Genomic DNA, 25,038 nt, shown 5'->3' on the forward strand with positions numbered 1-25,038 from the left:
CAAAATAAGGGGGGGGGAAGCCAAAGGTACATTTGGGTGACAGGTGTGCAGATGAGAGGCTAAATTATGAAGATGTATCTCTGATAGCACCTAGTCTACTCCCACTGGTACTGGGAAGTTCAAAGACCCAGTTCTATGTCCATTTCTACTTCTGACACCAATTAATGTCAACTGGACTGGAACTGGACTCTAATCTATAGGTGGACGAAGCCACACAAAACACACTAGAGACTGGACAGCAAGGACACAAACAGAAGTTTAATTAATTTCAGAGTGAAGAAAATAATGCTTTCAAATGGAAGCACCCCTCCAGAAAATGAGGGCTTAATATTCTGGGGCAAGGCAGTGCTTTATATAGTGCAAAGAAAAACACGAGTAGGCTAAACCATTATATAATCATTCTCAGGTCTTGATCTTTCTCATGGCAAACTCATGCATGGACAATGAACTGATTCTAGTCTAGTTAGCAATGATAACTTTATCTGCCATTGACTTGCTCTGTAACCTTAAGCAACCATTTAGACTCTGGGAGCCTCAGTTTCCTCCATCCAAATGAGGGATTTGGATTAATTATCTATAATGTCCTTTCTAGCTCTGACATTCTAATTATATAGCGCTTTAAAGTGTGCTAATCCCTTTCCTCATGACACTTGGGAAGTAAGCATTTTAAGCAATTTTATCACCCTTTTTAACAAATGGGGAAGCTGAGGAAAAAAGGTGACTCCCCAGGCCATATATCTAGATAAACCTTTTAACTAAGACTTGAACCTTCATTTTCTGACTCTTTATGATCTTTTATGGATAGATGAAATCAGAGTTAGATCTTTTAGATTAGCAAGTACAAAAGCCAACCAACTGGAGTAAGACTGGAGTCTTCACTTCCTGGTCAACCCTATTTAACCTCAGTTGTGGGCGAACAAGAACCAGGAAAGCATTTGAGGTTATACCAGGCCACAGTGAGGGTAAGCATACAGGAAATAATAACCATGGTCCCTTCTCCTTGCTTCTCTCTGATGCTTAGGGACAGACTCTTTGAGCAACCCATCAGTAATGAGAAGGGAATGGGCCAATTCAGTGATTAAATAATCTCTCTCCTGGGGACCTGCCATCACTCACAAGCTCCATAGACTGACATGAATGGAGACTGCTTATGTTGGGCCCTCTTCAAACTAGTTAAAACCTTCAGCCTTATTTCCCTCAACTCCTCACAAGTACTGCAAAAACTTAACTTGACTCCTCATTCTTTCCCTTCCATACTGACTTCATACTCATGGCTCATTCCCATCTCCTCTCTTACAATATTTGAGAAGGCAGTATGGTAAGAACTGGATTTGGGATCAAAAGGACCTATATAGAAATCTTGCCCCAGATATTAGCTGAGAGACTTTCTGCATGCTAATTTCTAAGGTTACAATGACAAAAATGAAATTATTGCATGCTGTCAGGGGAGGAGATGACAGCATATACATATTTAAGTACATATACTCTATGCATAGTGAAGGGAATCAATCTTTTATTTCATTGGTATAGGAAATTGCTTGTAGGAAACTCTTTTTATCCAGTACAGTTTGGGAATCTTTTCAGAAATACAGGAAAAATACAAGACAATCTTGTCTTGTTTATAGTCATATTGCCTATTTAGAGATGGGGGTTGAACTCAGTTCTTCTTGAGTCTGAGACCAATTCCACTATAGGATACTGATTCTTATTCAAAACTATATAGAGATTATATACAGAGGAAATTCAAAGATATTTGTAAGGTATAGGAGATCACTCTGTGCATTGAAAGAAGATGGGAATTCTACAAGGCTAGAAGGAGGGCATTCCCCCAAGAGACTGACCCTGGGCAAAGAAAAGGGTGGAGAATATCAGCCAACCATCTTCTTGCAAGAAGTATTGATAAAGCCTATTCCTTAGACTCCTGATTTTAGCAGACCTCCTCTGAATGAGGCTGCTTTTAACCTGTTTCCACCAGGCTTTTCCAAACTTATCTCATATTAGTCTCCTCGATGCACACTCTTCTCCAGCCATTCATGGTTACTCTCTATCCCACTATATGCTTGATGATCTGCATCTGTGTGTTTGCTCAATCTCTTCCATATGCTTTCTCTACTTTTCCTCTAGTTCTTTATCTGTTGAATTCCTACCCATCATCTAAAGCCCAAATTAAATCCTTTCAGGAAGCCTTTCCTTCTGCTCCCAATCAATCAATAAAGATCTTTCTCTTTTTATCTCACATAGCACCTCTCCTATTCCCTTATTAAGATATATTATATATTACTGCATATCACAATCGCTGGTGCCAGTAGCTGAGAGCAAGGAGGGTGATTGCAGAGGGATAGGAACAAAAATTAACACAGGGGGAAGAGATATGGACTGGTTACAAAAGGAATACCCACATCAAAAAGTCTGAATCTATGACTAAGCATAATATTACCTAAGTCTTTGCCAGTATTGTGGTTAAATATATTTTGGCAACATGAAATAACACATATATAAAGTAAATGAGCATTTATGAAGTTTTTCCTATGCTCCAGGCCCTATGTTGTATTCTGAGGAAACAAATATCAGTAATCAAGATAGTTCCTGGCTTCTAGGAACTTACAATACAATTACAATAATAAGATAATATATATAGAGTAGCTGGAAAAGTTGGGGCAGGAGGGAACAAACATTATGGTTTGAAGTTAGTATTCTAGAAGTAAGGTAGGGACAGCTAGTCTCAAATAAGATAAGCTGAAAGAAAACTCACTTGTCAGAGCCCAGGGTGGTTCCGGGGGAGGAGTTCAAGGCTTATGTGAGAAGAAATGGTAATGATGCCAGTAGGGAAAAAGTATCATGGTTTGAAGTTGATGACGTCTAGCAAAATTATCTGTGTTTGCATTCTATACTATGCATGATTTCATGCTCTAGGAGGGCAGGCCCCCTGTCTCATCTAAACTTTGTACTCAGGGACTAACATAGGAGCCACTCACATATAGGAGCCTACCACTAGTAGGAGGTGCTCCCTTGCACTCTCTCTCTCTGTCTCTCCTCCTTTTCTGTCTGTCTTTCTCTGTCTCTTTCTCTGTTTTTATCTCTCTCTCTCGCTGTCTCTCTGTGTCTGTCTCTCTGTCCCTTTCTCTGTCTCTGTGTCTGTGTCTCCTTCCCTCCCTCCCCCCTTCCTCTCTCCTTCCTTCTCTCTCTCTGTCTCTGTGTGTGTGTCTCTCTCTCTTTTCCCCTCAGTTTGTTTTTATCTTTGCTTCCAGTTATTTCACTCTCCTCATTTTTCTAACTACCCTGGCACACCAAAGAAGGCCATTCTGAGGCCTCACTTGCTTCCTCCCATTGCAATCACCTAGACTTACTTCTAATCCCTGTTGGAGGTAAGGAGAAGGGACTTTTTTTTAAACCTAAAATTATTTATTTATTTAATGCCATACCAATCAAACTACATTGCTTTACAGAACTAGAAAACTTAAAAATAAATGTATATGATGAGGGAAAAAGGTGAAGAATCTCAAGAGAAAGAAGAATGAAAATCAATGGAAACAAAAGTTGCCTTAGCAGTGCCAAATCTCAAGCAATGCTACAAAACAGTTATTATTAAGAACAGTTTGGTAATAGTGAGCTAATGTCTTTTTAGTCGAGAGAGGACTTTTTTGAGACAAGCAGTCCAGAAGTGATTTTTTCTAGAAGTCCCTCCGCCCTGTTTCTGATACATAGATGAGCTTACGAGGAAATGGGTAAGAGAAGGAGGGAAATGACAGCTACTGATATTAGTGGCCAAAAGCAACTGATCTCACATATCAACAATAAAAAAAAAGAAAACAAGTAATCAAAAAGCATTGGCACTCTGCTGGGGCTGGAAATTTAAATTCAAAGAATGAAACAATCCCTACTCATAAAAAGTTTACATTCTATGGAGGAGATTGATACATGTATAGGAATATACAGAATAAATACGAATAAATAGAATGGAAGCATAAGTAGAGTAAGTGTGGTAGGGTAGAAAAATAGCTAACCTCAGAGCCTGGAAAAGTCCCACATTGGCTGGGTAACCATGGGCAAATAATTTAATCTCTTCAAATTCTAAGAAACTCTTTTTTTTATTAAAGCTTTTTATTTGCAAAATATATGCATGCATAATTTTCAGTATTCACCCTTGAAAAATCTTGTGTTCCAAATGTTTTCCCTCCCTTCCACCCACCCCCTTTCCTAGACAGTAAGAAATCCAATATATGTTAAACATGTGCTTCCTTCTATACACATTTCCACCAATATCATGCTACACAAGAAAAATAGATCGAAAAGGGAAAAAAAAATGAGAAAGAAAACAAAATGCAAGCAAACAACATCAATAAGAGTGAAAACATAATTGTTGTGATTCACACTCAGTTCCCACAATCCTGCTCTCTGAAGAGAGCAGATGGCTCTCCTCATCACAAGACCATTGGAACTAGCCCAAATCATCTTATTATTGAAGAGAGCCACGTCCATCAGAATTGATCATCATAGAATCTTGCTGTTGCCATGTACAATGATCTCCCGATTCAGCTCATTTCTCTTAGCATCAGTTCATGTAAGTCTCTCCAAGCCTCTCTGTATTTTTCCTGCTGGTCATTTCTTACAGAACAATAATATTCCATAACATTCAGGTATATGAATATTATAGAATATTATTGTTCTATAAGAAATGATCAGTAGTGACTTCAGAGAGGCCTGAGTGAAATGAGCAGAACCAGGAGATCATTATATACTTCAACAACAATACTGTATGAGGATGTATTCTGAGGGAAGTGGATTTCTTCGACAAAGAGAAGATCTAACTCAGTTTCAATTCATCAAGGATGGACAGAAGCAGCTACACCCAAAGAAAGAACACTAGGAAATGAATATAAACTGCTTGCATTTTTGTTCTTCTTCCTGGGTTATTTATACCTTCTAAATCCAATTCTCCCTGAGCAACAAGAGAACTGTTCGGTTCTACACACATATATTGTATCCAAGATCTACTGTAACCTATTTAACATGTATAGGACTGCTTGCCATCTTGGGGAGGGGGTGGAGGGAGGAAAGGGAAAAATTGGAACAGAAGTGAGTGCAAGGGATAATGTTGTAAAAAAAAAAATTACCCTGGCATGGGTTCTGTCAATAAAAAGTTATTTAAAAAAAAACATTCAAATACCACAATTTATTCAGCCATTCCCCGACTTATGGGCATTCACTCAGTTTCCAGTTTCTTGCCACTACAAAAAGGGCTGCCACAAACATTTTTCTATAAGCAATACTTTAAGATCATTAATAAATTACAGAGACAGTACAAACTGTTCTTGGTGGTGGTAGTTGGGGAAGGGCATTTGTCCTCACCCAGGAATTCCTTATATCAATGAAATAGGAAGTCCACTCCTCTCATAATTAGAAGGTAGCTAAAAACAATTAGTCTAGGAGGGAAGAAGGCTCTAACAATGGGAGAATCTGGGAATCAGGAAAAGCTTCTTAGAAAGTGTTGTCTTCCCTTCCTTCTTTCCTTGAAGACTTTGGACCAAGAACTATTACCTAAACTAGGACTTCTTAAACTTTTCCCTTTTTCCAATTCCTTTTCACCTAAGAAATTTTAATGTGACCCCAGGTATTTGGGTAAAACAGGTATACAAATCAAATATTTACTGATAATGAATCATAATTTCACAACCCCCACATTCAGTTACTGACTACCCCTAGTTTAAGAAGCTTTGGCTTAGGGCCCCTTCATCTAACTGGACATTGAGTCATGATGGATTTCTCTTTGAGTCTGGCCATTCAATTGGTTCTCAATCTCCTGTCTCTATTTGGAACATAAGAAGAACATCAACTATTACCTCCTGAAGCAACCACTTTTGAACAGTTCTATTTATAGGGAAATTTTACATAATACCAAGCACAAAATATGCGTTTCCTTGACTTCCAGCAATTGCTTCTAGTTCAGATCTCTGCTTTGGAATCCCAGGATTCTTTTCACCACACTTAGATATCTTCTCATTATTTGACAGCTCTACTTATTAAGATCTTCTGTAAATTGAACCAAACTCTATCTCCCTCAAACTTCTACCCCATACTTCTGCCTCCTGGAGCCAAGACTCTAAAGCTTTTCTCACATAATAGCCCAATAGACATTTAAAAGCAGAGATCTTCTGATTTTTCTTGTGCAGCACAATAATTGTAGAAATATGTACAGAAGAATTGCACATATTTAACATATATTGGATTACTTGCCATCTACCAGAGGGGGTAAGAGGAAGGGAGGAAAAATTTGGAACACAAGGTTTTACAAGAGTAAATATTGAAAAATTATCCATGCATATGTTTTGAAAAAAAGGCTTTAATAAAATAAAAATAATAAGCTAAGGATAGAAACAAAAACAAAAACAACAACAACAAAAAAACAGAGATCTCCTTCCTTAGAGAAGGAAGGCTCAACCTTCACTGGTTATCCTCATCTATAACCAGTGAAGGTTGAGCTTTCCTTTCCTTAGGAAGGGAAGCCACTGGATTCAGATAACTCTGGAGGAGGAAGTGAGGTTGATCACTGCACAGTCCTGCCTCACTTAAGCCAATTCACTTGCAAGTCATGACAGTATCCTCCTAATGTCATACGTCATTTTCAAGAATAGAGGACAAACAAGAACAGAAGGAAAGGAACAAGTATTTAGATAGCCCCTACTACATGTCAGGTACTTTGTTATGTGTTTTTACCTTTTTTTCCTTTTCTTGCACAACTTAAAGGCCCCACTCTTCCAGGTATGTGGGCTGACTGTGGTCTGCGGTGAAGACATTGTTTGTTTAGGTCCTCCCCACTATCTCCTTCCATCTGATCCCATGGTGAGATAAGGGCTTTCTCTGGAAGGCCTAGCAAGAGAATTGATCAAAATCTCCTTCTAAGGGAGATAAAAGAATCTTTCTGAAACTCTTCAGGATCTAAGTAAAGAGTTTGAATTTGTAAGAGATCAGTTCCTTTTACAACTGGTATTAATTCTTGGAAAAATGAACTTCTTTCTTCTCCTTTTCAGTTATCTGAGGCTTCTGCAGCTAGGGCTCAACTTGAAGGTAGCAGCTAATTTCTTTCTGGAGCTTTGAGTAAGGCTTCATAAACACCTGCCAGGCTAAAATAATAACACTGGATTAGAAGGCACTTAATAAACGTTCGTTGATTGATTAATTGGTCTAAGTTGTGGCATTCATTAGCTGTGTGATTTTGAGAAAGTGGCTTCACTTCTCTGAGACTGCATTTCCTAATATGTAAAATGGGGATAATATTTCTTGACTTACTTTTCTCTTTTTTAAAAAAATGTTTGCAAAAGGAAATTTACTAAGAAAATATAGCAAAGACAAAAGTACCAAAATACTTCTCTGAATACTCTCACTGCTCTATATCTCATTCCTGGAGAGAATAGGCTCAAACTTAAAGTAGTTTCTAACAAAATTTCCTCCCACCAAAATTACATTTTTAGGAGGTGTAACCAAAAGATAAGTGGATGTCTTTTTTTCCCCTAACAGTATTTTGTTTTTTCCAAATACATGTAAAAGATAGTTTTCCACATTTATTTTTGTAAAACTTTATGTTCCAAATTTTTCTCCCTCTTTTCCTTACCTCCTCCCTCCCCAAGACAGCAAACAATCTGAGTTAGGTTAAGTAATGCAATTCTTTAAAATGTATTTCCATATTTGTCACATTATGCAAGAAAAATCAGACCAAAAGGGGAAAAAAACCTAATTGGATGTCTTGAGGACAGTATATAATGTCTCAGGGACTAGGTCAATTTGCTGTTAGATGTATCAAGTAGATTGTTCTTATGTTGACTCCTCACCTGCCTTGAGAAGGGTGGATTATGCTCTCTTTCCAGTTGTGGAACTTCTATTAGCCTTTTTGACTTTTTGAAGATTACAAAGTCAGTATCTAGTCCATCCTATCCCTGATTCTCATTCACCTAAGGTCAGAAAAGAAGAATGACAATAGTAACTGCAATAATTGCAAAAATAGCAATGTCATGTGTTTGTAGCCATATGGAACCCCAGGTGATGAGATGAAAGTTGCTACAACTTATTATAGTTTTCCATCCTCCTTGCTTGAAAGCTGCCAGGAGAAAAAGGGAGTGAGATGCTTCTCTCACAGGGATGTTTTAATAATCAGTTTTGAAGAGAGAGTTAGGAAATCTGCGTTTGAGTACCATCCCCACATTTAAAAACGGTCTATCAATGAGTGATTTATTCTCTCTGAGCATTAGAGTTCTCCTCGATGCAAAGTGGGAATAATAACATTTGTGCTTCCCATAGAATAATAACTACTTGTACAGTAGTCACTGTGGTGAAAGTGTTTTGTAAATGAATAGTATAGAATTGTATTCTTATTATTAATAATTGTGACAATGTTACATATTAGCAAGATCAACGACATCAAAGCCCTTCAGGCATTGTAAAGTACAGCACAGTCATATAGTTTCAAACTGACACTTGGTCAGTCAATAAACACTTATTGAACAATTGCTGGGGGCATGATGAAGTCCAGTCCAAAGGAACTGGAACATTTTTCAACGTGGTAGGAAATTAAGTCATCTGCATGCCATTTTCCTATCCCTTCTGAGTATGCTAGAATGCAGAAATCCTTGGCTTAGTATCTCTGAGCCTTAGTTCCTTCATCTCTATGCAACAATAAACAACGATCTTTTCAGAGGACCTTGGTTACTTACTCTCTCCTCTGTTAAAGAGCCCCTTTAATTTCTGGTCCAATGCATTCATAACCCATGTTCAGTCTTAGGAGGGCATTGCCTTAAAAGAAAGTTTCCTTCTTATAAATCTCTTGTTCTTAAGTCCTTACCTAATTATTGTGGGCAAATTACTTAAATATAGATTTGATCAACTAGATGACACATACCTGTAATCCTTATTATTAGGAAGCCAAGGTTGGTAGATCACTTGAGCTCAGAATTTCTGAGCTGCAGTGGGCTGAGCCAATATGGTATTGCTAAGTCAAGCACCATATGGGGAAGCTATGTAAGGAGGAGCAAACCAGTCAAAGTAAAAAAAAAATGAATCAGGTTAAGGATGGATCGGGAAAAGGAAGGGAGGAGAAGGAGAAGAGAGGGGAGAGGAAGGGAAGAAGAAAGAAGGAAAGAGTTTTGATTAATGTCTGCTCAAAGAGCCAAGAAGATGGATAAGAAGGGAGATACAGAGTATACAACATAAATCAGTTTCCTCCATACACATACAAAATGCTAACACAAAGGACTAAGTAGCAACTTTGGCAGAAAAACTTAAACAAACAGCACTAATTTATAACTACTATTACATTTTCCTAGGAGATTGGGACCTAAACACCAGAACACAGAACAGTTTGCATGACTGCTGAAATGGAACCCATATTTCATCTTGACTCTGTGTTATCTAAATAATTCCTTCTAAGTTCACATCTTTTCTCACAAGCATGGCCAGGGATTAGACTCATTTTCTAGTTGGTGGTCATCTTCTTCAAAAAACACTGAAATTAGTGCAAGGTCCCAAGAACTCCTTAGTCACCCAGAAGGTCCATCTCAGAGTTAATGTTTAGTCAACTACAATAATGCAAAGAAACAAAAGACAGAAATAGCAACCAAAAACCATTTCTTATGGCTTATTCCTGGATATCATTACTCAAGTGTAGTGGTCTCTAAACTTTTCTGATCACATCTTTATTGATAAATTTTTTTCATCATATATATCCAATATATGTACATTAACATAGTATACATATATTACTATACTAATAATTATGGATGTTATTATATAGCTTATAATATATAGATATTATAACATGGATAAACTATCACAAAACAAAACAAAAATTGATGAGATAAAGATGAAATAGTTTTTGATCCTAGAGTCAATGGGAACCACTGCAATTGATTGAGTGGGGAGAGGCATGGTCAGACCTCTTCAGGAAAATCACATTAGAAGCTGTATAGATGGAAAAGGGAGAGCCTTGAGAGCCCAATTAGAGTGCTTCTGACAAAATCCACTCAAGAGATGATGAAGGTCTGAAGGTCTGAACTTTGGTGGAGTTTGTGAATGTGTGGGTATATAGGAGTAAGAAGTCAAAGATGATGTGTAGATTGTAAATCTGGGTGACTGGAAGGTGGTAGTTTCTACCACCTTCCAGTCACCCAGATTTATTTGGGTTTTGGGGGGTAAAAATAATATGAAATTTGAGATGCAAACAACAACCCTTTCATGCTTCTTAATACAGGGAAATTCATTTTGCCTCATAAAAAACCAAGGATGAGGCAGTCCTCAATCACCAGTCAATGCCTTGGAACATAGAGCCAACTTTCTGAGGTGCACCTGCAGCAGCCACCACAAGATGTGGGGGACAGAGAACAAATAGGCTAGGGGAAGAATAATTTCCTCTCTCTCTCTCTCTCTCTCTCTCTTTTTCTTTTGTTGAGGCAGTTAGGGTTAAGTGACTTGCCCAGGGTCTCACTTTGAGGACATGTTAATTATCTAAGGCTGTATTTGAACCCAGGTTCTCCTGACTCTAGGGCCAGTATCCTATCCACTGTACCACGTAGCTGCCCCTGAAATGGTCATTTTCAATAGCATCTCTAAAACTACCACTGTGGATATTGGGAGAGTGGCTTGGATATAAATGCCCTGAGGGGGAAACACCTGGCTCAGAACAGGATTGGTTGGGAATTTGTACACTCGTGGGAGGTGTCCTGGATGAGAGAAGTTTTGGAAGATAAGGGTAGGTGTAGTTGTGTTAGAGGCAAGCCGGGCAAATAAGCAAATGGGATGTGCCTTTTCTTTCCACTTTCTAGTTAATTACAAACCATTGGGTCAGTGCCCCACACTTTCCCTTTGAAGATGATGTCCTATGCCTCCCACCATCCTGGTTGCCTTTTTCTGGATATGCTCTTGTTTATCTATGTCTTTTCTACAACGGACACTGGAATGAGCATTATATTCTAGATATGGTCTGAGCAGGGAAATTTACAGAGGCATGATCTACTCTCTACTCAGCACTTCAGATTTTTGTTTGTTTTGTTTAGTTTTATTTCTATGTCACACTATTGATTCATATTGATCTTTTAATTCTCTAAATACCAAAGATATTTTTAGTGAGATAGTGAGAGTGAATGGTTGGTAAGTCAAAAGGTGCTTTGTCAATTAAGTGTTTACTGTATGTCAGGCTATATGCTAATTCCTGGGGATACATACACAAGCAGAGAAAGACAATCCCTGCCCTACTTTCTAATGGAGAAGATAGCACAAAAAGGGAAGATGAAAAAGCCATTAGTAGAGGAAGCATGGTAGCAAAGTACAAAGAATAAAGGAGCGCCAGTCTAACCTTTCCTAAAAATGTTAACTAGCAATATTTCATCAAAAAGTTGGTTTTTTTTGAACCCAAGGATAAAAGTTTATATTTAGCCTGATTAAATTTCTTTTGTTTTTGCAAATATATTTGTTTTATTTTCCCCACATAAGAGTGTTTTCTTTTTTTCCAATTACATGTAAAGATAGTTTTTCACATTCACTTTTATAAAATTTTGAGTTCCAATTTTTTTTCCTCCCTCACTTTCCCCCTCCCCAAGTCAGTAAGCAATCTGATAGAGACCATAAATGTTGAATCATATTAAACATATTTCCACATTAGTCATGCTGTGAAAAAAGAATCAGAACAAAAGAGAAAAACCACAAGAAAGGAAAAAAAAAGAAAAATGAAAATATTATTCTTCAATTTGCATTCAGACTCCATAGGGTTTTTTTTTTTTTTCTGGATGTGAATACTGTTTTCCATCATGAATCTTGGAATTGTCTTAAATCATTGTGTTGCTGAAAAGAGCTAAGTTTATCAAGTTGATCACTGTAAAATTTTGCTGTTGCTATGATAATGTTCTCCTGGTTCTGCTCACTTGACTCAGCATCAGTTCATATAACTCCTGATATCTGCTTGCTCATCATTTCTTATGGCCCCATAGTATTTTATTACATTCATATATCACAATTTGTTTAACCATTCCCCCAATTGATGGGTATCCCTTCAATTTCCAATTCTTTGCCACTACAAAAAGAACTGCTATGAATATTTTTGTACATATTGGTTCTTTTCTATTTTTTTATGATTTCTTTGGGATACAGACTCAGTAGTATGCACAGTTTTATAGTCCTTTGGACATAATTACAAATTCCTCTCCAGAATGGTTGGATCAGCTCACAACTCCACAAACAATGCATTAATATTTCAGTTTTTCCACCTCTTCTCCAACATGTAAGATTTTCTTTTTTTGTCATATTAGCCAATTTGATTGTTGTGAGGTGGTACCTCAGAATTTGCATTTCTCTAATCAATAGTAAAGTAGAGCATTTTTTTATATGATTAGAGATAGCTTTAATTTCTTCAACTGAAAAACTCATATTTTTTGGCTATTTATCAATTGGAAAATTATTTATATTCTTAAATTTGACTCAGATCTCCATATATTTGAGAAATAAGGCCTTTATCAGAAACACTGTCTTTAAATATTAGTTCACAGCTTTCTGCTTTCCTTCTAATCCTGGTTGAATTGGTTTTGTTTGTGCAAAAACTTTTTAAAATTTGTATAATCAAAATTATATATTTTGCATTTTATAATGTTCTATATCATTTGTTTGATTATAAATTCTTACTTTCTTCATAGATCCTTGATTTGATTTTCTTATGATATTATCCTTTGTGTCAAAATCATGTATCCATTTTGACTTTATCTTTGTATAGGGTATGACATATTGGTCTATGCTTAGCTTCTGCCATACTATTTTCCAGTTTTCCCACCACTTTTTGTCATATAGTGAGTTCTTATCCCAGAAACTGAAATAGTCTTGGAGTTTATCAAATAGTAAATTACTATAATCATTGACTACTCTGTCTGGTGTACCTAATCTATTCCACTGATTCACTACTTTATTTCTTAGCCAGTAACCAAATAATTTCATGATTGATACTTTATAATATCATTTTAGATCTGGTACTTATAGGCACTTTCTTTTGTATTTTTTCATTATTTCTCTTGATATTTTTAAATTTTTATTCTTCTAGATGAATTTTGTTATTTGTTATTGTTTTTTCTAACTATAAATAATTTTGGTAGTTTTATTGATATGGCACTGAGTAAGTAAATTAATTTAGGTAGAATTGTCATTTTTATTACATTACTTAAGCCTAACCATGAGTAACTGACAGTTTTCCAATTATTTAGATTTGATTTTATTTGTGTGAAAAGTATTTTGTAATTTTGTTCATACAGTTCCTGAGTTTGCTTTGGTAGGTAGACTCTCAAATATTTTATATTGGATGTAGTTATTTTAAGTAGAATTTCTTTAACTTGCTGCTGGGCTTTGTTAGTAATATATAGAAATATTCTGAAAGAAAAAAACAGAACAAAAGGGACAAGCTATGAAAAATTAAAAAACAAAAACAAAATAAAAATAATGTGCTTTGATCTGCATTCAGACTCCATAATTCTTTCTCTGGGTATGGATAACATTTTCCATCATGAGCCTTTTGGAATTACCTTGAATCATTGTAGTGCTGAGAAGGGGTAGCTAGATGGTACAATACATAGAACACTGGCTCTGGAGTCAGGAGAACTTGAGTTCAAATCTGTCCCCAGACACTTAACTGTGGAACTCTCCAGCAAGTCACTTAATCCCAATTGCCTCTAAAAAAGCAAACAAAAACATCTACCCCAAACATTGTGTTGCTAGGAAGAGCTAAATTGATCATAGCATGATGTTGCCGCCACTTTTACTATATACGATGTTCTCTTGGTTATGCTTACTTCACTCTGCATCAGTTCATGCAAGTTTTTTTCTGAAATCTCTCTGCTCATTATTTCTTGTAGTACAATTGGATTCTATTACATTCATATATCATAACTTGTTAAGCCATTCCCCAATTGCTGGGCATTCCTTCAATTTATAATTCTTTGCCACCACAAAGTGATGCTATAAATATTTTTGTCCATGTGAGTCCTTTTCCTTTTTATGATCTCTTTGGGACACAGACCTAGATACTGGGATAAGAGCTCACTATTTGACAAAAACTGCTGGGAAAACAATATCTCACACTGTATACTAAGATAAGGTCAAACATGGATTTACATATAAAAGATGATATCATAAGCAAGGAGAGCAAAGAATAGTATACCTGTCAGATCTGTGGAGAGGGAAAGAATTTATGACCAAACAAGAAAAAGAGAACATTATAAAATGCAAAATGAATAATTTTGAATACATTAAATTAAAAAGATTCTGCATAAACAAAATCAATGCAACCAAAGAAAGTAGAAAGTATTTTCCTTTAGAAGGAAAGTAGGAAGATGGGAAACAATTTTCACAGCCAGTGTTTCTGATAAAGGTCTCATTTCTTAAATACATAAAGAGAACTGAGTCAAATTCGTCATTCCCCAATTGATAAATGGTCAAGGATATGAATAAGCAATTTTCAAATGAAGAAATTAAAGCTATCTATAGCTGTGTGATAAAATGCTTTAAATTATAATTGGTTAGAAACATGTAAATTAAAAATTAGGAAAATTACAAATGTTGAAGATGATGTGGGAAAATTGAGACAATGATACATTGTTTTTGGAATTGTCAACTGATCCAACCATACTAGAGAGCAGTTTCAAACTATCCCCTTGATACTGTCTATTGTGCTATAATCAATCACATTGTCTTCCTCACATACCTTGCTCTAGTTTTTATTCTCTTGTACTTCCCAAAACTATAAGAAGGCTAATAAGTTTTACTTTGTGGTCTTTGGTTATTGAGAGATCATTGATTTAATTTATTGGTTATTGCTAACTAGAAAACTCCCCAGATCTCTTAAAATTAAAGAGCAATATAAAAATAGAAAGAATTACTGCTCAGCTTTTGAAAGAAACTTCAAAATATAAACTCTCAGCAATATTAATAACCCAAATCCAGAATTCCCAGTCAAAGCAAAAAAATATTGCAAGCAGTCAAAAAGAAAGAATTCAAGTTCTGAGGAACCTCAATCAGTAACACACAAGATTTAACAGCTAACATGATGAAGGAGCAGAGAGTTTGTGTTACATTGAAAATAATCTACACAGAAACAATCTACATAATAAAAAGTTTATTGAAAAGAGGAAAATAGCAGCCAAAGTATATGCATGTAAGCAGTCTAAAAGAGACAATGAGAAAAATCATAACAGCACTTTTTTTATACAAAGGTAAGAGAGTAATGATTTTTATAGATATCTAACAAGATGCTTAATGCAAAAATTACTCAGAACCTATTTTTCAGAACTGTCATTCAGTTGTTTCTTCACTGGTAAATTTATCAGTACTTATTAGTAATTTTGACTTACTTTATTAGTAAAATTAGTAAAGTATCATTACTTATTAGTAATGTTGACATAGTACTGGAAGAATTATCTGTTTAGGCTTGGTTCAAGCATAGGCGCCTGTTCTTAACAAAAACTAAAGAGTTTCAAGTAACTACACCTTAAGACCATACTTTGTTACAATTTAATCATCTTTTATTTCTTACACTTGCAATATGAAATTCCATAATGATAAAGAATTTAACTTATAAATAGCAATAAATTCTTATCAAGCAAAACTGAGTATAATACCGTGAGAGGAAAACAGACCTTTAAATTTCCAGTATTCCTGACTAAAGACCATAGAAGCATAGAAACTTTGAAATATAAACTTAGGAGAGAAGATAAAGATAAAAAGGTAAATATGAGACCTAGCAAGCTTTTAAATTTTTGTTATTTTTTTGTTTGTTTTATAATAATTTTATTTTCAAAATATATGCAAAAATAGTTTTCAACATTCATACTTACAAAATCTTTTGTTCCAAATTTTTTCTCCCTCCCTTCTCTCATCCCCTCCCTTAGACAGCAAGCAATCCAATATATGTTAAATGTGCAATTCTTCTATACATATTTCCACAATTTTCATGCTGCACAAGAAAAGTCAAATCAAAAAGGAAAAAAATAAGAAAGAAAACAAAATCAAGCAAGCAACAACAAAAAGGTAAAAATACTAAATTGTGATCCACATTCAGTCCCCATAGTCCTCTTTCTGGATATAGTCTATTGGAATTGGCCTGAATCACCTCATTATTGAAAAGAGCCACATCTGCCAGAACAGATCATCGCATATTCTTGTTGTTTCTGTGTGCAATATTCTCTTGGTTCTACTTACTACACTTAGTATCAGTTCATATGTCTCTCCTTTCTGAAATCAACCTGTTGATTGTGTCTTATAGAACATAATATTTCATAGCATTCATATACCATAACTTATTTAGCCCTTCTCCAACTGATGGATATCCCTTCAGTTTCCACTTCCTTGCCAGTACAAATAGGGTTGCTACAAACATTTTTGCATATGTGGGTCCTTTTCTCTTTTTTATAATCTCTTTGGAATACAGCCCAGTAGAGACACTGCTGGATCAAAGAGTATGCACAGTTTGATAGCCCTTTGGGCACAGTTCCGAATTTGAGTTAGCAATTGTTAGGAACTAAATGAGGATGAACTATTTACCTTCTAATATGGGGAGATGAAAATTCATCTCTTCATTATCAGAGGCCATAGAGGATGTCTAATAAGGAGCAGGCTTTTGGTATTTGCTTTTTAATGTTTTGATTATCTTTTTAAAAAAAAATAAAGGAAGAGAAGAGAAGAGAAAAAGAATACATTGTTGGGGGAGTTGGAGAGAGAAGAGTGGAGGAAATTATCTCATATAATTTAGATGTGCAAAGAAAAGGCTATGAAATGAGGAAAAGGGATGAGAGGAGCAAGCAACATTTGAGATTCCCTCTCTTTTGAAATGGTCAAAAGAAGGAAATTTACAAGCACTGCTGATTGTAGAAATATATTTCCCTTAATAAAGAAAGAGAAGAGACAGGAAAACTCGCATCAACTCAATGATAGGATTCAGGATGAAACATAATAACTGCTCCCTGATTAAGAGGTGATGAACTCAGGGTACCACTTAAGACAGTATATTTTTTGGACCTGGCCAATGTGGGAATTTGTTTTGCTAGATTATAAATATTTGTTAAAAGCTTTTGTTTTTCTTTCTTTCTTTCTTTTAATGGGGAAAGAGGAGGGAAGAAGATGAATTTTTATTCATAAAAAATTAAGTAAATCAAGTAAATATATTCAAGAGAGTTCAAATATGCCCCAAAGATAAGAGACTGTTATTATTCCTTTGACCCAGCAATGTCATTTCTAGGCTTAAACTTAAAAGAGATCAAGGAAACTGGAAAAGAATCCATATGCACAAAAATTATTTATAGCAACTTTTTCGTAGTAGCAAAGAGTTGAAAACTAAGCTTTTGGGAATGGCTGACCAAAATAGTGCAGTGGAATACTATTATGCTATAAAAAATAACATGAGATGATTCCTGAAAAATCCAGAAAGCTTTGTGTGGGCTGATATGAAGGTAAATGAGCAGAACCAGAAGACCTGTTTATAATATTAATACCACAAAAATCAAAACTTTGAAAAACTAAAGAAATATGACTTTAAAAGAAAGAAAGAAAAGAAATATGATCAATCATAATTCCAGAGGATTGATGAAGAAGAATGATGCCTTCTTCCTAACAGAGAATTGATCACCTAAATATGCAGAATGAATCATATTTTTGGACATGTCCTATATAAGAATTTGTTTTGCTTGACAATTCTTATTTGTTACGAGGGTTTTGCTTTTCCTTCCTACTATTCATTCCTCTGTTTCTTTCTTTTTTCTTTCCTTCCTTTTTTATTAAGTGATGAAGAAGGTAAGAGGGAACCAAAAATTAAATTTTATTTTTAAAAGATCATACTGTTAAAAAATATATATATATATGGACTATCTCAGGAGGTAATGATCTCTCTCATTGAAAGTCTACGCATTTGGAAAAGAAACTGAAACATTATTTCTCAGTAATGTTGTAGAAAGGAATTTTTTTGAAAGCCACAGTTGGACTTGATGGCCTGTGAAATCCCATCTAGTCAGTAAACATTATTTAAATAAGCATTAATGAAACACCTACTCTGTGCTAGACACTGGGGATATAAAAAAAGGCAAAAGGCAGTCCTTGCTCTTATGAAACTGACAGGATAAATTAGAGATAATCTGCAGGGAATATTGGGAGAGTCACTAAGATTAAGTGGAATTCATCTTTTAGATTCTGTGATTTCTATGATTCTCTTTTCGAACAACTTTATCTTCCCAGGATCTCTCTTAAAATGTAGGGCCAAGAAATGAACATAGTCTTTCAGGTATAGTTTGACCACTCCAGAGAATAGTGATACTATGAGCTCCTTTGATCAGTTTATTCAATTTACATAAATGCAACCCCACCACAGTTAGCTCAAATTTAGTTTGTGGTTGAATAAAACCCCAGGTTTGTTTGTTTTTTTTTTTCCACACTAACTGCTCTCAAGTTGCTTTCTTCAACCTGTATTCATGCAATTGGTTTTATAAACTTGAGGTCAGTGTTTTAAATGTATTCCTCTTCCATTTAATTTTGTCAATTTTGACTCAGATTTCCAGTCAGTTGAGAGGCAGCAGAGTAAAAAGAATGTTGGATTAGGAGTCAGATGACCCCCGCTCTTTTCTTGGCTAGCCCAATAAATATTTTATGTGACAGTGGACTTAAAAGTCCAGAATCACACACTTGTCCTGCAGGACTCCAGTATGTAGTCTAAATCAGATTACAATGTAATTTGGGAATGACTGAACAAGTTGTAGTATATGATTGTGATGGGGTATTAAAAGAAATAATGAGCAGGATGCTTTCAGAAAAATCTGGGATACAAAGTGAAGTGACAGAACCAGGAGAAAATTGAACATTGTAATAGCAATATTGTAATAATGATCAGCTGTGAAAAACTTAACTTTCATCAAGACAATGATCCAAGACAATTCTAGAAGACACAGGATGAAAAATACTACCCACTTCCAGAGATAGAACTGATGAATTCCAAGAACAAATTGAAAAATACTTTTTTCATTTTATTTTTCTTGCTTTCTCCTTCCATAACATGGCTAATATGGAAATGTTCTTATGACGTCACGGTAATAATTGATATTATATTGCTTACCTTCTTTTTTTTCCTGAGGCAATTGAGGATAAATGACTTGCCCAGAGTCACACAGCTAGGAAGTGTTAAGTGTCTGAAATCAAATTTGAACTCAGGTCCTCCTGACTTCAGAGCTGGTGCTCTATTCACTGTGCTATCTAGCTGCCCTTTATATTGCTTGCCTTCTTAATGGGTAGAGAAAGGGCTGGAGAGGGAGAGAATTTGAAACTCAGAATTTTGAAAAATGCATGTTAAAAATATAATTTTAATGTAAACGAACAAAATAAATAAAAATACAAAAGCGCATACATATCGTTAATTTATGGTTTTCTAAGTCAATATGTGATATGAAAAAATTGTACCCATGTAATGACCCCCATTTCTATTTCAGTTTGACTCCATTGATATAGTCAAATCTTTTAGAAGATCCTTTCTGCAGCATCTCTGGATTTTTTTTCTTTTAAGTTAGGAGAGAGCTTAAAGTTATTCAGGGTTTCTTAATCTATTTTGTGTCCTGGACCCCTTTATTAATGTGGTGAAACCAATATTCTTAAATGAATCAAATAAAGTTTATAGAATCACAAAGCAAACCTAGTCTATTGAAATAGAGTCATCAAAGTATTTTTTAATCCAAATTCTTGAATCCCAGGTTAAGAACCCATTTAACTCAAGCCCTCATTTTACAGAAAATGAATCAGAGGGATTACAATGACTTGCCCAAAGTGACACTGGTACGAAGCCATGGGGGTCGGATTTGAAACTAGTTCCTCTGCCTCTGGATTAAATTCTCTTTCCATGCCTTTCTGAGTCTCATTTTCCCCAGCTGCAAAATTAGAAGAAGAAAAAAAAAAATAGCCCTTGATCTGCTCTATGCTTCCACTCCATAACAGGTGGTTGTGAGTACTGAATGAGAAAAGATTGTTATGGAAACTGTAAAATACGTGACAAATGTCAGTAAGTATCATCCCATTTGAGGATCAAGACTTCGGTTGTATCTTACTAGAGAGCGGTAACTGTTAGCTTCCCCAGTTGTGGCAGTCCCCACCTCTAAAAAAGGTCAAGTGACCTTTTAGCAAGCCAGGTTTGCCTGGTGCCTTGGACCTCTCCCACCTCTTTCTCACAGTGACAGATGACTATGAATGAGCAAAGCTTTGTGGGCGGTGCTGGTGATGTACAGAGAACCTCACCACATCCTCCTTGCCTGTGGTCTGCCAAGGAGCTAATAACAGTCAGATTGGCTGGCTGGCTGACTGGCTGGTGAATGAGGGCACTAGCCAGACCATAGAGTCCAGAACAGCCTTTTACTTATATCCTGGGCCCTCTTGTCCTTGAGCTGAGATTCTCAGATAGCCTCCCTCCCTCCCTGAAATCTCACCTTTATTTTAACTGGCTAGTTTGTTCGTCCTCCCTCCGGAAGTACCAGAGTTCCCCTTGAATTACTCGGTCTGGGCACGGGGAAGAGCCAGGTAATTCCCATTCCGTGTCATCATTAGGATCCTCTGGCTCTGGATTTGTGGCTAGGAAGAGATACTTGACTCATGGGAGAGCAGAATCAGAGCTATAAAAAGGTGTATTTTTCCCTCAATTGAAGATTGTAATCCTGTGGTTGGGGTGGGTGCTGAGAGGAGGAGAAAAAAGGGAAAGATCAGAGTTAGATGATTTTTTTTGGATATTATTTTAACGACATGAGGTCAAGTTGGCTTAAGGAGGATGGAGACAGAAGAATGACTGGAATGACCCCAAGGCTTGTCTCTTGTAGCTCAGAGATTACTTTTTCTAAGAGGAATGAGTAATAATGCTTGCACTAGCCTGCAGCATTGGTGTCGATGGGGACTTTGTTCCTATGACCCTTGGGATTTGTTTGGCAGTTAATAATGGACTGGATGTATGAGGTCTGGATAGTCTCCCCTATAGCTCCCAGAAGATACAGGTGCTCTCCCAGGAAAATAGTGTGGAAGAAGGGAAAGAGGTGAGATCACGGAAATTTGGAGGAGCAAGAGACCAGATGTTGTTTTTTCTCGCAGGGTTGCTGTGCAGGTGGTGTTTTCCTCTCATTTTGCAGATGAGGAAACAGAGGGTCAGAGAGGGTAAGTGTCTTGCCTAATGCTGGTGCTCCAACTCCAAATCCAGAAATCTTTCCATTATCTCCGATACACTCTGGGATACTTTGAAAGGGAGACATGGCATCTTTTAGATTGTTGCCCACTTGGCGTGTATTTGGTGGTGGGGAGAGGAGTATGGGGATAAATATCAGATGAGAGAGAGATCACCAAAAGAGGAGGGCGGAGGAATCACTGAGAAAAGGCTGACTCTATGGTATAGTAAATTAGAGTCTTGCCTGAGTTCCAATATTAGATTCGAGTGATTTTCTGGTTGTATGATTTGGGGAAGTCTTATCTTCCTTAGTCTTAATTCTCTCCTCTGTAAAATGGGACTATTTGTGTATATATTACTCAGTGCACAGTATGGTAGTGGGCAGCGGGAGTATTTTGTAATACTTAAAACTCTATTGGCAAAGACAAGTGATTACCATCAGCCAATCACTTTTTCCTGATGAGGTGTCTGTAGCACCTCCTCTGAGATAGCAATTATACCAGAACCCTAGTCTCTGTCCCTTTCACTAGAAGGTAGAAATCCCTTTATCACCCTTCAGTCTGTGAGGGAGGAGGGACTCTCCATGGGTCTCTCCCAGCCCTCTTGCTCTCAGAGACTGAGGCTGCATTGGAGCATCTGCTTTCATCTCTTACCTTTTTTTTTAAGCAGCAACGACACTGGGGCAGGGACCCACACTGATGGCGGAGTAGCAGAACTGCAGCTTCAGGGAAGGAACCAACAGGTAAAGAGGGTTGGAGTCAAGGTAGTTGGCTAAGATTTCAAGCGAAATCATAGGATGATAAGATCACAGAGACTGAGCTGGGAGAAACCTCAGAACTTATCAGGTCCACTTCCATTTTACGGATGAAGAAACTGAGGCTCTTGGATTGGAAAGGACTTGCTAAATTGGGGGGGGGTCGTCAAAGAAAGAATTCGGAACTTAGATCTTTTGATTTCAGAGTCAGTCCTTGTAGCATTATACCATTTAATGTCCTAAAATCTTTGAGATGGGAACTTTCCTTACCTGAAGAGAGAAGAGAGACAAGGAGACCACTGAATTCCTCACCACTGTCTCTCAACAGCAGGTTTGATGGAAGCCAGGAAAAGAGGAGGTTGGTTTACAAGCTGTGGGAGAAGAGAAAAACGGAGAGTGATTGGAGTCCTGTTAAAGGAAACAGATCTCCTGGCCAATCTCACGGCCCTGAATCACAGACTCTCAAAAATGGAGCATGCCCAATAAATAGTAGTCCAGCTTTTTCTGGAGAACCTGAACTGTGGGGGCCTAGATGGCAAAGTGTTCCAAGGAAGGAAACTCTGTTGTGGATCCCAGGTATGAGCTCTAGTATATTCACTTTATTAGCAGGAAATTGTAATAATAATCAAATGATGAAGTAGGGAAAAGCATCGGGCTCAGGATTGAGACCCAACTGTGATCCTTGAGAACAAAGCTATGAGAGCTTGGGCAGGGCCCTTCATTAACTTCTCTAAGTTTCTTCATCAATAAAATAGGAATAATAATCCTTCCCACAATAAATAGTAAATGAGATATAAAAGTGCCTTAGAAACTGTTTGAATATTAGGGATAATGGTTAAGATGTTACTCATGGTCTCCAAGTTAGATTTGGTGATGAATCAGTTTTGTGAACAGATTTCTCAATGGTTCTTCAAAGATTGAGGGGATGCTGTTAGGGATGCTTAGGGTACAGGCTGGTCTAATGGATGGGAACACTCTTGTAAGGTTTCCTTCCAAACTCACCCTATTTTAGAATCTCTTTTTTGCTACTTACTACCTGGATTTCTCATCTTTCAAATCAGGATATAGTATTAAATGACTCCTGGGGCTCCTTTCAGCTCAAAATCTTTGACCCTAGAGTTTATGATGTCTCATTTGTGATCTTGGGAGGGTTCGGTCTCCACAAGAGGAGAAAAGATGGGAGGAGAGGGGACATGTACAGAAGGGGAAGGGAGGTGGAGCAGAGGCCCTGAGAAGGCACAGCAGTTACATCTAGACAGAAGAGCTGTGAGTGATTTGTGAAAGAGAAGCAAAAGCTTTAGATACTGATACAAGTCTCTGGGAGAGAAGGGGCCTTGTCTTCAGTTCCCCTGAGCTGCTTCATCCTCTGACCATTTGCCACAGGGTACCATGGTTCAGTAAACAGAGGAGGGATTCATGCCCCACTGAGTCCAGTGGCTTCCCCCAACCTGCCTCTACCCCAAAGGGGCTTTTTACAGGCAATTCAAATGACTCTTTCTGAGTAAACCTGGGAAGTTTTGAAACAAGAATATTCCCCGAAATAAGCAAACAGGCGGTTGAGAGTATAGGGGATGGGGAAGGAGGGACTGTCCAGTCTCAAAACTAATTGCCTGTTCTTGCTTTGCATGAGTTTTCACCTGCTCTCTTCACTACTATATTGTGGTATGGTATCAGGGTCTAACCTTACAGCAGGTCAGAAGGTGAGTTCATTATTCAGACCAGGGATCTGAGGACTCAGTTATCTGACACTTCCCCTTCCCCACTCCCACTGAATTCACTCTACATCAATATAGATTCACATAAACAAACATACATTCATGCAGATGTACATATGCACACACATACACATGCACCGGTTCCAAAGAAGTTTGTGGGGACCACCAGAGCATATGAGCACTGGCAGATAGACTCATTCAATCAGCCACGCTGGTCAGCACAGGCCAGGAGCCCCAGGGCCCCAGAGTGAAGCAGAGGACCAGGGAAGGCTAGGTGGGAAAGGAAGAGGCCCGATTTCTAACCTTGGTTCTGGGAATCTAAGTCATTTTTCTGCTCTGGACCTCAGTTTCCTCAACTGGTTGGTAATAATATCTGTAAAGTGCTTAGCACAGGGCCTGACACATAGTAGGTGCTTAATAAATGTTTACTTCTCTCCTTTTCCCTTCTCACTCTAAATCTATGATCTGATGATCTGAAAAGTCAATCTAGATGACCCGTAGGGTCTCTTCCTACTGGGATCTTCTTTGTTCTATGTCCTGGGTCTTCTGTGACTTTGGCAGCAACTTGGCAAGTTTGGGGAAGGATGAGCCAAATTTCTCAGACTTGGAGAAGGATGCAGCTTGCACCCCTTCTCCTTCTTGTATACCTTTCCCCTGCAAGATTTCAGAGTGAGCTGCCTCATGTTGTACGTGCTGCTCTTTGTTCATTGTCTTCTTCATAAAATGTCTAAAATCTGTGCATGACTAACAGAGAGCAGAGATTTATACTCAACAGCCTCTCCCACTGCCAATCTATGGGCTGTCTCTTGAGTCAACAATATGGGTTTATATGGAGGGGGTATGTGACTATTTGCAATCTCCTTTTTAGACGAACACGGCCTATCAGGAACCTGAAATTTCTTACTCCTTGGTCCCAATAGGAATGTGGGATTTAGAGATTGTTTAGTTCGTCCTTTCATTCTAAATTTAAGAAATTATATTCCCAAAGCCATATACATTGTAAGTAAGGTAGGACTTGAATCCACTTCCCTTTCTACCATATGATGCTGGTGAAATCCATTTATTCTTTGTTCATTCATTCATTCATGCCTTCATTTATATCTCCTTATGTCCTGTGCAGTCTTGATTACTCCCTTCCACTTTCTGCGCTTCGGTTTCTTTATCTGTAAAATGGTGAAAAAAATGTTATATTAACTGATTGCTAAAGTGCTTTCCCCTGTTTTAAATTCTGTGGTCCTATGACTGTAACCAACATTATTTAAGTGTCTACATGTTGAAGACATTATGCTGGTTATTGATGATGCAAAGATGGGACACATCCTGTTCTAAGAAGTTTATAATAAAATTGGAGAGATGATAAAAAATCTGTCCACAAGTAATTGTGACTC

At 37.1% G+C, this 25,038-nt stretch overlaps 1 protein-coding gene across 3 annotated transcripts in view; it reads left to right on the forward strand.

Moving 5' to 3' along the window:
* Positions 1 to 20,309: 20,309 nt before the first annotated feature.
* IL21R (interleukin 21 receptor) overlaps positions 20,310 to 25,038 on the forward strand; it is a 47,608-nt gene continuing 42,879 nt past the window's right edge. Inside the window, exons 1-4 of one of the 3 annotated variants that reach the window (XM_023497886.2) lie at positions 20,310 to 20,553; positions 21,112 to 21,174; positions 21,851 to 21,923; positions 22,264 to 22,511. In XM_023497886.2, the coding sequence (XP_023353654.1) occupies positions 22,468 to 22,511 (44 nt within the window). In that variant the 5' untranslated portion in view covers positions 20,310 to 20,553; positions 21,112 to 21,174; positions 21,851 to 21,923; positions 22,264 to 22,467. The remainder of the gene's footprint in view (positions 20,554 to 21,111; positions 21,175 to 21,850; positions 21,924 to 22,263; positions 22,512 to 25,038) is intronic. The other 2 variants (XM_023497887.2, XM_023497889.2) reach the window with 2 other exon arrangements.

This window comes from Sarcophilus harrisii, chromosome 1 (assembly GCF_902635505.1).
Source record: "Sarcophilus harrisii chromosome 1, mSarHar1.11, whole genome shotgun sequence".
Classification (NCBI taxonomy): domain Eukaryota; kingdom Metazoa; phylum Chordata; class Mammalia; order Dasyuromorphia; family Dasyuridae; genus Sarcophilus; species Sarcophilus harrisii.